The 15,349-nt window shown below is 42.3% G+C and overlaps 1 protein-coding gene across 1 annotated transcript in view; it reads left to right on the top strand.

The window, feature by feature from the left end:
* The window catches only part of NUP210L (nucleoporin 210 like), a 103,107-nt gene that overhangs the window by 15,382 nt on the left and 72,376 nt on the right, over nt 1-15,349 (top strand). Inside the window, exons 6-10 of the mRNA XM_036272454.1 lie at nt 3,667-3,799; nt 4,605-4,760; nt 6,505-6,573; nt 7,070-7,176; nt 8,204-8,344. Coding sequence (XP_036128347.1) covers nt 3,667-3,799; nt 4,605-4,760; nt 6,505-6,573; nt 7,070-7,176; nt 8,204-8,344 — 606 coding nt within the window. The remainder of the gene's footprint in view (nt 1-3,666; nt 3,800-4,604; nt 4,761-6,504; nt 6,574-7,069; nt 7,177-8,203; nt 8,345-15,349) is intronic.

The following is a 15,349-nucleotide window of genomic DNA, read 5'->3' as shown; positions in this document are numbered from 1 at the left end:
CCGCTGAACCAAACCAGCCAGGGCTGCAAAGTTTCTTTTGAGAAATCATCTGACAGTCTTATGGGAGCTCCTTTGTAGGTTATAAACTGCTTTTCTCTTACTGCTTTTAAGATTCTCTCTTTGGCCCTGGCCAGTTTGGCTCAGCGGTTAGAGCGTCGGCCTGCGGTCCGGAGAGACCCGGGTTCGGTTCCGGCTAAGGGCACGTACTTCGGTTGCAGTTTGTCCCCGGCCCTGGTTGGTCGTGCGGGTGGCAGCCACTCGATGTGTCCCTTCACGTCGATGTTTCTCTCTCTCTCTCCCTTCCTCCCACTCTATCTGTACAAAAAATGGAAAAATATCCTCGGGTGAGGATAAAAAAAAAAAAAGATTCTCTCTTTGTATTTAACCTTTGGCATTTTGATGATGATGTATCTTGGTGTGGACTTCTTTGGGTTCATCTTGTTTGGGACTCTCTCTGCTTCCTGGACTTGTATGTCTGTTTCCTTCACCAAGTTAAATGTTTCAAATAGGTTTGAAACATCCACGTGAGAGAGACACATTGAGTGGCTGCCACCTACACGACCCCAGCTGGGGCCAGGCATAAACTGCAACCTAGGTACATGCCCTTAGCAGGAACCGAACCCAGAACTCTCCGGTCTCTGGGCCAATGCTCTAACTGCTGAGAAAAACTGGCCAGGGGGGTGGGTGACTGGTCTTTTTTTATGTTGTTGATGTTCTCACTAAGTTCCTTGGAGGTCTCCTTAAGTTCCCTGAATGTCTTACAAAGTTCCTTGAGCACCTGTGTTTTGAACTCTGCATCTGATTGGTTGCTTATCTCCATTTTGTTTAATTTTTTTCCTGGAGTTTTGTTATTTTTTTTCATTTGGGACATGTTTCTTTCTCTCCTCATTTTGGCTGCTTCCCTAAGATTGTTTCTATATATTAGGTAGAGTTGCTATGTCTCCTAGGCTTCGCAGGGTGGGACAGGGACCCCTCACACCTTAGGGAGGACCTTCCCAGCTGAGGTGTCCCTCCTGATTTTTATCCACCACAGGTGGGTGTGGGACCAGCCTGTCTGCGCCTCTGCCCCTCCTACCAGTCTTGATGTGGCTGCTTCTTTAATTTCATTATTGTAGGTGTCCTGTAGGATCCAGTGGCACAGCCTCCCTGATCACCTCAGCTGGGCCCTCGAGGTGCACCCCTAGCATGAACTGTACACCCTTCTGTTGTAATTGAGTCTTGATTGCTGTTGGCACGACAATGGGAGGGATTTACTCAGGCTGATCAGCTGCAAGGACTGGCTGTGCCCTCTGACCACTGGCCTCTGAGTACCTTGGAGGATCAGCTCTATAGGGGCCCACCACACAGAGCAAGACTTCATCAGGGCTCTGATACCCACTGAGTCTACTCATTGAGTGTGTCACTTGTGGAGGTGGTTGGGTCGTGGTGTTTCGATGTGGTCTGAAGCTGTCCACTGGGTGTGCTGGCTCTGGGCAAGGTCAGCCACTGCCTGTGTTCTATCCAGGGCCACCCACCATAAGCTACAAAATAATCTGCAGATAGTTGCTTCTTGTGCTGGGCTTGGGGGTGCCCAGGAAAAGTCAAGTTGTGATCCAAGGCTGGCTGCTTCTAATGCCAGGCCTGGGGCCACTTAACGAGAGATATGGGGCTCACTGAGACCAGATGCTGCTTGTTTGAGAGATTTTAGGAAACTCTGAAGCAGGATCCAAGACAGGCCAATCCTATGGTAAAGCCATTGGAAACAGCTTGGGTGGGCCCGAAAGTTGGGTGGGGCAGGGCCTCAGGGAATCACCAGGGCAGGGCAAACAGTGTGAGCCAGGTTGCTAGAATCCCAGATATGGCAGCTGTCTGCCGCCCCAGGGAAGGGTTCACCAAAGGAACATCAGCCTCCACCAGCACCTCTGTCCAGGAGAAAGCTGCATCTCTAGCCCTTGTCCCAAGGCCAAACAGCTCAGTTCTTCCCTGTATGTCTCTGGCGTCCCTTAAGCTACCTCCCCTCCAAGCTGAGAGGGAGCAAGTCTGAGTAAGTCTGTGCGCGGGCCTTTTAAGAGGAACTGCGTGGGGCTCCAGCAGCGGCAGCCTCCCTCAGCCTCAGTTCCCGCTGGTTTTTCCAGCCAGAAGTTATGGGTACTTCTCTTCCTGGCACTGGAACCCTGAGCTGGGCTCCTGGTGTGGGACAGGGACCCCTCACGCCTTAGGGAGGACCTTCCCAGCTGAGGTGTCCTCCTGATTTTTATCCACCACAGGTGGGTGTGGGACCAGCCTGTCTGCGCCTCCGCCCCTCCTACAAGTCTCGATGTGGCTGCTTCTTTAATTTCATAGTTGTAAGACTTCCATTCAGCTTGATTTCAGGTGGTTGTGAATGATGGTTGTGTTGTAGTTTAGTTGTAATTTTGATGTGGTTGTGGGAGGAGGCTAGTGCCATGTTTACCTTACACTACCATCTTGACCAGATTGCCAATAAAAACATATTTAAAAAATAATGATAAGCCCTGGCCGGTTTGGCTCAGCGGTTGGAGTGTCGGCCTGCGGTACAGAGAGACCCGGGTTCGGTTCCCGCTAAGGGCATGTACCTCGGTTGCAGTTTGTCCCCAGCCCTGGGTGGTCGTGCGGGTGGCAGCCACTCGATGTGTCCCTTTCATGTCGATGTTTCTCTCTCTCTCTCTTCCTCTCTCTCCCTCCCACTCTACCTGAACAAAAAATGGAAAAATGTCCTCGCGTGAGGATAAAAAAAAAAAATAATAATGATAAAATAAATTATTTATGTATGTATGTATGTATGTATTTTTTATCCTCACCTGAGGACATTTTTGCATTTATCTTCAGATAGAGCAGGAGGGAAAGAAGGGGGAAGAGAGAGAGAGAAACATCAATGTGAGAAACACATTGACTGGTTGCCACCCACATGACCCCAACCAGGGTGGGGACAAGCGGGGACAAATTGCAACCTAGGTATGTGCCCTTAGCGGAAACCGAACCCGGGACTCTCTGGTCAGCGAGCCGAAGCTCTAACCGCTGAGCCAAACCGGCCAGGGCAAAAATCAGTTTTTAAAAGTTTAAATTTTTTTGTGGAAACAACTGCTCTATTTTTGCATTCATAATTTATTTTTTAAGTGTAATTATAATTAAAAGTGCAACTGGCATAAATCGGTTTGGGGAAAAACAAATGTCTTGTGGTTAGCATTTAATGCAAGTGGCAGGAACACAAGTGTGTAGATATCTTAGAAAGCAGCCTACTAACCTTGTGTTGGGAAAGACTTCCAAGAACCAATATGTTCAACAGGGGACAGAGAGTAACTTAATCTGGAAAGTCAGTTGGAGGTTGGTTGAAAGGATTTCCTTGGCATAACAGTCAAGTCTTACCTTTTCTCATTTCAGCACACTTGCCTTTTTATTTACCTACTCTTTTCTTTTAGAAGGCTCATCATTTTTTTTTTCTTAGTTTGAGTGATTTAGAAAGTAAGTGACTTAGAAAGTTAATATAGTATTAAGATTCATGATCTCATTTTAAAGCTAACTGAACTTTTGATTTCTGATTAGGAAAGCATTTTTTAAGTCTTTACAAAATATTTTAAAAGAAACTTATAAGAAGTAAACTTTTAACAAGGAAGATGGCCTAGAGGATTTTGCTTCAAGTTTGGAAATTTTTATTTTTTCCTGTTTTAGAAAGTGGCAGCAGCATTGATACGTCTGCTGGTTTTGGAGAATGTATTTCTTGTACCATCCCATGATATTTATCTCTTAGTAGGAGCATATATCAAATACCAAGTTGCAAAAATGATTCGGGGAAGAGTGACAGGTAAGGTGATTTATCTTTTCCTAAGACTAACATATCCCAAATCCTTACTCTGACAGCAAGAGAAGCAACTCCACCTTATTGTATACAAATGTTTGTAGATTTTGTGATAAATATTCCTTAATTGCTATACTAGAGCTTATATTGGACAGAGATAGTCCTCATATCTTAAACAGATTAAATACTATAATCTGTTGGCTACTTAGTTTCAGTGACCATATGAATTATCTATTAAAACAACAACCAAAAACTTAACTAGCTGCGCCCTGGCAGGTTTGGCTCAGCTGTTGGAGCATCGGTGTGTGGACCAGAGTCCCGGGTTCGGTTCCCGCTAAGGGCACGTACCAAAAAACAAAACAAACAAACAAAAAACTTACTAACTGCTGTAGGGCAAATGAAGAAACTTTACCAAAAGGGACTTGAATAATCTTTGCAAAAGGTTCTTGAGAAACTCACTTTATTAACCAAAAACAATACTCTGCTGACCCCAAAAGTCCCATTGTGTTTATAAAGTATGCATTGACTCCATTAACATTAATCCTTTCCTAACTTACCTAGTGGGAATTCCTTCTGCAATTCTCAGTTCACTGGTTTGTAAGAATACAAGCAATACCAACAATAAACTAATATATTACCCTCCCCAAATGGCTACATGTGGAAATTCATCATAGTGGGAAGGAAATTAGAAGCAGATCATATGTACTCTTATGTATGCCTGTTTCCTGATTTTCCTTTTATAATACAACAATATATTGTCTGTTGGAATAGCTGCTCTTATTATATTTATGTATCTTTTAATGTCTTACAGAGATGGAATTTCCCCTGGAACATTATATGCTGGAATTGCAAGACCATAGAGTTGTATGTAATGAGTCTTCTGAGAAAGTGGCTTTACTGGATGAGAAAACAGCTATGGTGACTGCCATCCAACTGGGCCAAACTAATCTTATCTTTGTCCATAAAAGTATCCTTTTGTTCAAGTTTTAGCTGCCAATCTACCTTTTCCTGAGCATGTTAGACTTAACATGTTCATTTGTTAAGTGACTGTAATACTACTACACTTATTTTCTGTAGGTTTTAGTTTTCATTTAAAAAAAAATTTTTTTTTAATCCTTACCCAAGGACACTTTTCCATTTTTTGTTCCGGTAGAGTGGGAGGAAGAGAGAGGAACAGAGAGAGAGAGAGAAACATTGACATGAAAGGGACACATTGAGTGGCTGCCACCCACATGACCAACCAGGGCTGGGGACAAACTGCAAACGAGGTACATGCCCTTAGCAGGAACCGAACCCAGATCTCTCTGGACCGCAGGCCAATGCTCTAACCACTGAGCAAAACCAGCCAGCGCTTTTCTTTATTGATTTTAGAGAGAGAGGAAGGGAGGGAGGGGGAGAGAGAGAGAGAGAGAGAACTATCGATGAGAGAGAACATCAGTTGGCTGCCTCCTGCATGCCCCCCACTGGGGATTTGGCCCACAACCTGGGTATGTGCCTTGACCGGGAATTGAACCAGCCACCTGTTGGTGCATGGGTCAGTGCTCCACCACTGAGTCACACCAGCTGGGCTGTAAGTTTTATTTTTAACAAAGAACTATAAATTATTATTATTATAATTTATAACAACAGGTAGGTAGAGAAAAAGTACTTGGAACTTAGGAACTGTTGACTGTAGTGCTTATTTGCAACCTCAATCAAATTATGAGACTGTGGAAAACAAGAGTTTAGAGGAACTTGAGTGAATTTTATTAATTTGTTCTTTACTATTTCCACATGAATAATTGAGAAAAGATGATTCATTATTATTTGTTGAGTTGAGCCTGGCCGGTGTGGCTCAGTGGATTGAGCATTGGTCCCATGGACTGAGGTCCCGGTTTGATTCCTGGTCAGGGCACATGCCCAGGTTGTGGGCTCGATCTCCAGTGGGGGCCATGCAGGAGGTAGCCAATTGATGTTTCTCTCTTTCTCTCTGAAAAATTCAATAAAAACATACATTTAAATTATCAGAAAATAGCCCGGCCGTTGTGGCTCACTGGTTGAGCATCAACTCATGCACCAAGAGGTCGCCGGTCCGATTCTTGGTCAGGGCATATGCCCAGGTTGTGGGCCCAATCCCCAGTGGGGGGCATGTAGGAGGCAGCTAGTCGATGTTCTCTCATCAATGTTTCTGTCTCTCCCTCTTCCTCTCTCTCTAAAATCAATAAAGGAAAGAAAAAAAGGAATTTAGGAGGTACATGTCTGAGAGAGAAAAAAGGCATAGGTGTGCTCCCAAGATGGAAAGTGCCTCAATTAGTGATTTTAAAAACATTCTGCAGAGCCCAAGGCTGAATGGCAAGTCATGCCTCTTCCTATTGCTCCATCACCACTATTTATTCCTTCAACCAGAGCCACACCCCTTTGTGCTGCTTTCCATAATGGGCTCCTATGTAAGAATTTACTTGGAGAATGGGTTCTGCAGCTAAATTAATATTAAAAGCATGGAGCATTCTTTCATTCTATCTTCCTCAGATTTGAAATTCAAGAATACCTGATTCCTGTGATTACTGAGTCCCTCAGACTTCTCTCAGAAGTATACACATATAAGTTTTTGCTTTTCAAAGGATGGTAAAAGATAGAATTTTTGTTTGTGGGTTCATTTTTTTTCTTTGATAGCTGACCTTTCGGTTTTCACCCAACTCTGGCTCATATGATTTCCTTAAGCAAATATTAAGATGTCCATATGCGCTCTGTGTCTGGACTTCCAAACTGCACCATATGTGTTGTGGAGCCTGGATATTTAGGTATTTTTAGAAAATGATTTTCTGAAAGCTAAAATGAATGCATTAAACACTACAGCACTTCTTTGACCTTCATTCTGAGACCTAATTAACTTCAAATTCAACCTTACTTTGACATGTTTTCACACATTGTTCTGGTTATATACTGTCTATAAGAGTGAAGCATCTTGAAACAGATTGTGGAAAAATATATAGATACAGGTAATATAGTGTTGGGTTAGGAAAATAGACTTTATGCAAGAAAAAAGAATCCGACCTTTAGACTATTTGAAACAATGATGAATCTACTGAAAAAAACTAAAATCTTGCCTGACTTTATGAATGAGCATAATTGTGGTATGTTTTTAAGTATAGACATAACAGAGTATTTCTTTATACCTGAACTCAGTTAAGCCAGGATCTTTGGAACCCAATATTATTATACAAGTTGATAGAGTGGATTATAGGATCTACTTGGGAAACTCTCCTAATATTTTTGTTTCTTGACTTGTATATATAGGTTTTACAGTCCAACCTGGAGGCCGATGGAGTCTAGAGGTGGGACAGGTGTATGTCATTACAGTAGAAGTGTTTGATAAAAGCAGCACAAAGGTCTTTGTTTCAGATGTGAGTCTTTCTTGTATTTTTCTAGCCCTGTGTATGGATAACTCTTTCAGTGATCTTTTTGTTTGGCTAAGACGCTTTTCTTTTTTTTTGCTTCTAGATTTTACTTTTGGAAATGCAAGTTTCTACTTTATTATTATTTTTTTTATTATTAAATAGTTCTATCCTTGAGAAATGATAAGTCAGAAGTAAAAGGTATAATTTGATCAGAATTATAGAATAGAACTGAAGAGAGAGCACCAGTGATAATACTTTGGAGGGGAGCCTGGTTCTACAGCTTCACTTTGGAGATAGTTATCAGTTTTATAGTGGTGAGAGCAGTAGTATGAACATCGGATGTGAAGTGGTCTACCCACTCTCCAGTATCCTTTTTCCCCCCCACTGAGAACTGTCAATTTATGGAATGGCACAAATCACACTAAAATTTACCTGAGCTTGGCCCTGGCTGGTTTAACTCAACGGTTGGAGCATCGGCCTGCAGACCAGAGAGTCCTGGGTTCGGTTCCTGCTAGGGGCACATACCAAAAAAAAAAAAAAATTTACCTGAGCTTGGAATCTCTATTTCTGATTACTTGCCATTAATGGATGTTTCAAAAATTCGCACCATTTTATTTTTATTTTATTTATTTAAATATTTGTATTGGTTTTTTTTTTTTTGGAGGGGGGGAGAGAGAAAGAGAGAAACATCATCGATCAGCTGCCTCCTGCACGACCCTACTGGGGATAGAGCCTGCAACCTGGGCATGTGCCCTGATCAGGAATTCGAACCCATGCCCTCTTGATGCATGGGATGATGCTCAATCCACTGAGCCACACTGGCCAGGCAAAAAAACTAATACCACTTTAAAATTACATCTTTCCAACTTAGAATTTTCATGAGGGAGAGCAGAAATTTTGTTTTTATTTCTTTATCCCCAGAATACATAGCCACACTCCCCCCCCCCCCCGCCCCTTTAATGCTTTGGGATTAAGATGGCTTTAGGGAAAAAACATTTCTTCAGATTTGTGTTGCTGTTGGGCTGATTTTCAGAATATCAGGATTATGTACCAGTTCCAAAGGGAGTACTTTGAAGAGCAGCTAACTACTGTGAATGGATCTTACCACGTAGTGAAAGCCCTGAAAGATGGAGTCGTGGTGATAAATGCATCCTTGACTTCCATCATTCACCAGGTAGGAACTAAAAGGACAGTCTTTGAATTCTGAGAACACTGACGAGGCTTGGTAACTTCTTGGTTTGCAAGCAGATATATGGCATATTCCCACCTTTATCTTTCACAAAAATAAAAGCTGCTAAACATCCCTGGCCGAGTGACTCAGTTGATTGGAGTGTGTTTCTATACACCAAAAGGTGCGGGTTGGATTTTCGGTCAGGGCATATACCTAGGTTTTGGATTGATCCCTGGTTGGGGCACATGCAGGAGGCAACCATGGATGTTTCTCTCCCACACCGATGTTTCTCTCTCTCCCTCTCCCTTCTTAAAATCAATAAACATATCTTCAGGTGAGGATAAAAAACAAAACAAAAAAACCTGATTAAAATACACTCAGTAATTTATATCTCTATAAATTTTCTGTTCTGCCCAGTTGGTGTGGCTCAATGGATTGAGCATCATCCCATGCACCAAGAGGTCACTTGTTCGATTCCCAGTCAGGGCACTTGCCCAGGTTTTGGGCACAATCCCTGGTAGGGGGTATGTAGGAGGCAGTTGATTGATGTTTCGCTCTTTCTCTCCCTCTCCCTTCTTCTCTTTCTAAAAATCAATAAAAATGTATTTTTTAAATATGTTTTTATTGATTTCAGAGAGAGGCAGGGAGAGGAAGAGAGAGAGATGGAAACATTAATGAGAGAAACATTGATCGGCTGCCTCCCACAGGCCCCCCCCCCACCAGGAATTGAGCCCCAAATCTGGGCATGTGCCCCAACCTGAAATTGACCTGGCAACTTCCTGTTGCATGGAATGATGCTCAACCAACTGAGCCACATAGGCCAGACCATAAGTTTCTTTTTAATTGGTCACTGGTTCGATTCCCAGTTAGGGGATTTCAAATAAAACCCAAGATTTCTGATTCTCTAGAGTGTATGAAAATCTGACAGTGATGATCTGGAATAGATAGTGGCTATGCCATTTAGACTACACTTTTCAGCCTTCTGCATTTCCTGCCATTTCCTGTTATTTTATATTTAGCTTAATAAATCTATTTATGTTATCCACTTGGTACCTATAGGCATTTCAGTTTGTGACTATACCTAAATGATTGGCTCCTGACACTTCTCCAGCCTCAAGTCTGGCACTTTTCCTTTCTTAAGTTTTAGCCATACTGAACTTTCAGTTTCCAGAAAGTTTTTTGTTTCTTTTTACCTCTAAGTTTTAGTTTCATTTTTATAAACAAATATAATTCCTTTTGTCTACAGCACTTTCTCCCTACTTGTTCTACAAGTTCAGCTTAAACATCAGGCATGTTTTCCCCTTTCATATGTTTGCAGAGCTCCCTGAACTTCCAAAATTATAATTACACTTTATTGTTATTATTTCCTTCTTTTATCTAATTATAAACTTTGAGGGCAATGATTATGCCTATTTTGTTCGCAACTGTTGCCCTTACATCCAACAGAGTGACTGACATAGAGTTGTTACAAATAACTATTTGTTAAATGAATGAATGAATGGTGTTTGGGTTAGTTATGGTCTGGTGTGGGTCTACATTCATTATTGAAATATCCCATTTTTTCGACACTATTTATGTATTTATTTTTTAATTTAATTTAATTTTTTATTTATTAATTTGTTTTTGTTACAGATGTTTCTCATTTTTCCCCCATTGACACCCTCCTCCCCTTCCCCCCAACCCCATCCCCAGCTTTGTTGCCTATGTTCATTGGTCATGCATACATGCATGTAAGTTCTGTGGTTTATCTCTTCCCCCATGAACCCCCCCTCCTCTGAGGCTTGTCAGTCTGTACCCCATCTCTGTGTCTCTGGGTTAATTTTGTTCAGCAGTTTGTTTACTTCATTATATTCCACAAATAAGTGAGATCATGTGATATTTGTCTTTCTCTGCTTGGCTTGTTTCACTTAGCATAATACTCTCCAGGTCCTTCCATGCCATCTCAAAGGATAAGAGATCTTTCTTTCTTACAGCTGCATAGTATTCCATTGTGTACATGTACCACCGCTTTTTAAACCATTCATCTACTGATGGACAATTAATATTTGACAAAGGTAGCAAGAGCATACAGTGGAGTCAAGACAGTCTCTTCAATAAATGGTGTTGGGAAAATTGGACAGCTACTTGCAAAAAAATGAAGCTAGAATACCAACTTACACCATACACGAGAATAAACTCAAAATGGATAAAAGACTTAAATGTAACTCGTGAATCCATAAAAATTCTAGAAGAAAATGTAGGCAACAAAATCTCAGACATAATACACAGCAGAATTTTCACTGATACATCACTTAAGGCAACAGAAACAAAGGAAAAAATGAACTCATGGGACTACATCAGACTTAAAAGTTTCTGCACAGCAAAAGAAACAACCATCAAAACGGAAAGGAATCCCACTATATGAGAGAACATAATCGCCAATGATGCATCAGATAAGGGGTTAATTTCCAAAATATATAGTGTTCATACAACTCAACAAAAGGAAGAAAATGAACCCAATTTAAAAATGGGCAGAGAAGCCCTGGCCAGTTTGGCTCAGCGGTTAGAGCGTCGGTCTGCGGTCCGGAGAGACCCGGGTTCGGTTCCCGCTAAGGGCACATACTTCGGTTGCAGTTTGTCCCCGGCCCTGGTTGGTCGTGCGGGTGGCAGCCACTCGATGTGGCCCTTCACGTCGATGTTTCTCTCTCTCTCTCCCTTCCTCTCTCTCCCTCCCACTCTATCTGTACAAAAAATGGAAAAATATCCTCGGGTGAGGATAAAAAAAATTAAAAAAAAAAAAAAAAATGGGCAGAGAAGCCCTGGCTGGTTTGGCTCAGCAGTTAGAGCATCGGCCTGCAGTCCAGAGAGACCCAGGTTTGGTTCCCACTAAAGGCATATACTTTGGTTGCAGTTTGTCCTCGGCCCTGGTTGGGTCGTGCGGGTGGCAACCACTCGATGTCTCCCTTTCACATCGATGTTTCTCTCTCTTTCTCTCTCTCCCTCCCACTCTATCTGAACAACAACAAAAAAATGGGCAAAGGACCTAAATAGACACCTCTCCAAAAAGGACATAGAGATGGCCAAGAAACATATGAAGAAATGCTCAACATCAGTAATCATCAGAGAGATGCAAATTAAAACAACAATGAGGTATCACCTCACACCTGTCAGATTGGCCACTGTCAATAAATCATCAAACAACAAGTGTTGGCGAGGGTGTGGAGAAAAGGGGACTCTAGTACACTGCTAGTGGGAATGCAGATTGGTGCAGCCACTGTGGAAAACACTATGGTGTTACCTCAAAAAGTTAAAAATTGAACTGCTATTTGACCCAGTGAGCCCACTTTTAGGAATACACCCTAAGAAACCTGAAACACCAATCAGAAAGAATATATGTACCCCTATGTTCATAACAGCACTATTTACAATAGCTAAGATCTGGAGACGGTATTTATTTTATAGTGATTTTTTTATTCATTGTTATATTTCTGGCAGTTTGACCCTATTCTGGAATTACCCTTAAATCCCACAAATCTTGCTTTTTTTTTTTTTTTTTAATTTTTAAAAAATCCACACCTGAGCCCTGGCCAGCTTGGCTAGCGGTTAGAGCATTGGCATGTCGACCAGAGAGACACGGGTTCAGTTCCTGCTAAGGGCACATACCTCGGTTGCAGTTTGTCCCTGACCCTGGTTGGGGTCATGTGGGTGGCAGCACTCGATGTGTCTCTCTCACATAGATGTTTTTCTCTCTCTCTTCCCCCTCTGTCCCTCCCGCTCTATCTGAAGATAAAATGCAAAAATGTCCTCGGGTGAGGATTTAGAAAAAAAAGAAAAATCCTCACTTGAAGATAAACTTTTACATTTATCTTCAGACAGAGTGGAAGGGAGGGAAGAGAGAGAGAGAGAAACATTGATGCGAGAGAGCCACATCAATTGGTTGCCACCCACACGATCCCAACCAGGGCTGGGGACAAACCAAAACTGAAGTCTGTGCCCTTGACCAGAATCGAACCCGGGACTCCCTGGTTCGCAGGCCAACACTCTAACTGCTGATCCAAACTGACCAGGGCAGCACCAACATTCTTTTGTTTGTTTGTTTTTAATTAATTAATTTATTTTTTAATTTTATTTTTGTTATAGATGTTTCTCCTTTTTTACCCCATTGACACCCTCCTCTCCATCCCCCCCACCCCATCCCCGGCTTTGTTGTCCATGTCCATTGGTTATACGTACATGCATATAAGTGCTGTGGTTTATCTCTTCTCTCCCCCCACCACCCCCTCTTCTGGGGGTTGTCAGTCTGTACACTACTTCCAAGTCTCTGGGTCTACCCAATTCCTCAGACTGTTATGTTCATTATATTCCACAAATAAGTGAGATCATGTGGTATTTGTCCTTTTCTGCTTGGCTTGTTTTGCTTAGGATAATACTTTTCAGGTCCCTCCATGTTGTCTCAAAGGATAAGAGATGTTTCTTTCTTACAGCTGCATAGTACTCCATTGTGTATATGTACCACTGCTTTTTTATCCATTCGTCAGCTGATGGATACTTGGGCTGTTTCCAGATCTTAGCCGAGCCAAACCAGCCAGGGCTCTTATTTATTTATTTATTTATTTATTTATTTATTTATTTATTTATTGTTGAATGTATTACAGATGTTCCTCATTTTTCCCCTATTGACCCCCTCCTCTTCACTCTCGCCCCCCTCCTACCTATTCCCACACTGTTGTCTGTGTCCATTGGTTATGCATATAAGTTCTTTGGTTTATTTCTTCCCACCCCCAACCACCTTCCCTTTGAGGTTTGTCAGTCTAGCAACCAGTTTGTTCTTAATCCCTTTACTTTTTTCACCCATTTCCCCAACCCTCCTCCCATCTGGCAACCAACAAAATGTTCTCTGTATCTATGAGAATGTTTCTGTTCTGCCTGTTCATTTTGTTTGTAGATTTCATTGTCAATAGATATATATTCATTGCCATTTTGTTTGTTTACATATTTTATCTTTTTCTTCAAAAAGACCCTTCAACATTTTATATAATAATGGTTTGGTGGTGATGAATGCCTTTTTTTTTTTTTTTTGTACGTGCTCCTAGTGGGAACCGAACCCAGGACTCTCTGGTCTGCAGGCCAACGCACCAACCACTGAGCCAAACTGGCCAGGGTGAACTCCTTTAACTTTTTCTTCTCTGGGAATCTCTTTATATGGCCATCGATTCTAAATGACAGCTTTGCAGGATAGAATAATCTTGGTTGTAGGTTCTTGCTTTTTATCACTCTGAATATTTCTTGCCACTCCCTTCTGGTCTGCAAAGTTTCTTTTGAGAAATCAGCTGACAGTCTTATGGGAACTCCCTTGTAGGTAACTATCTGCTTTTCTCTTGCTGCTTTTAAGATTCTCTCTTTGTCTTGAACCTTTTGCATTTTGATGATGATGTGTCTTGGTGTGGGCCTCTTGGGGTTCATCTTGTTTGGGACTCTTTGTGCTTCCTGGACTTGTATGTCTGTTTCCTTCACCAAGTTAGGGAAGTTTTCTCCCATTATTGTTTCAAATAGGTTTTCGATTTCTTGTTCTCTCTCTTCTCCTTCTGGCACCCCTAAGATGCGAATGTTGGCATGCTTGAAGTTGTCCCAGAGGCTCCTTACATTATCCTCATTTTTTTGGATTCTTTTTCTTTTGCTGTTCTGATTGGGTGTTTTTTGCTTTCTTATATTCCAAATTGATGGTTTGATTCTTGGCTTTACCTACTCTACTATTGAGTCTGTGTAAATTATTCTTTATTTTAGTTAGTGTTTCCTTCATTTCTGGCTGTGCATCCTTCATTTCTGACTGGTCCTTTTTTATGCTCTTGAGGCCCTCACTAAGTTCACTGAAGTTCTCAGAGCATTGTTATAAGCAGTATTTTGAACTCAGCATCTGTTAGTTTGCTTATCTCCATTTCACTTAGTTCTTTTCCTGGGGTTTTGTTCTGTTCTTTCATTTGGGACCTGTTTATTTGTCTCCTCATTTTGGCCGCCTCCCTGTGTTTGTTTCTATGTATTGCTTAACGAGAGGTATGGGGCTAGCTGAGATCAGATGCTGCTTGTTTGAGAGATTTTAGGAAACTCTGAAGCAGGATCCAAGACAGGCCAATCCTATGGTTAAGCAACTGGCAACAGCTTGGGTGGGCCTGAAAGTTGGGTGGGGTGGGGCCTCAGGGAATCACCAGGGTGGGGCAACCAGTGTGAGCCAGGTTGCTGGAGTCCTAGATATGGCTGTCTGCCATCCCAGGGAAGGGCTCACCAAAGGCACAAAGGCCTCTGACAGCATGTTTGTCCTGGAGAAAGCCCCCTCTCCAGCCCTCGCTCCAATGCAAACAGCTCAGCTCTTCATTGTATGTCTCTGGCACCCCTTGAGCTGCCTCCCCTCCAAGCTTAGAGGGAGTGAGTCTGATAAGTCTGTGCGCAGGCCCTTTAAGGAGCTGCCTGGGGCTCCAGCTGCCTCAGCCTCCCTGAGCCTCAGTTCCCGCTAGTTTTACAGCCAGAAGTTATGGGGACTTCTCTTCCTGACACTGGAACCCTGAGCGGAGCACCTGGTGTGGGACGGGGACCCCTCAGTCCTCAAGGAGGACCTTCCCAGCCGAGGTGTCCTCCTGATTTTTATCTGCCACATGTAGGTGTGGGGCCAGCCTGTCGAGCTTCTGCCCTCCTACCAGTCTCAATGCAGCTGCTTCTTTAATTCCGTAGTTGTCAGACTTCCATTCAGTTTGATTTCAGGTAGTTTTGAATGATGGTTGATCTGTAGTTTAGTTGTAACTTTGATGTGGTTGTGGGAGGATACGATATGCATTTACCTACGCCACCATCTTGACCAGAAGTCCATTTTTTCTTATTTTTTAAAAATTTATCTTTATTGTTGCAAGTATTACAGGTGTCCTCCCTTCTCTCCTGTCCCCTATTTTTTTCTTATTTTGTCTAGCTCAATTTAAGTTTCATTCTGCATTCAGCCATGTCCCTCTTTATTCCAGTTTGTTGTCTTAGCTCTGCTTTTAC

Source organism: Molossus molossus, unplaced genomic scaffold, assembly GCF_014108415.1.
Source record: "Molossus molossus isolate mMolMol1 unplaced genomic scaffold, mMolMol1.p scaffold_m16_p_20, whole genome shotgun sequence".
Lineage (NCBI taxonomy): Eukaryota > Metazoa > Chordata > Mammalia > Chiroptera > Molossidae > Molossus > Molossus molossus.
The sequence above is the reverse complement of the archived record's forward strand: the minus strand, read 5'-3'. Positions and strand labels throughout refer to the sequence as shown.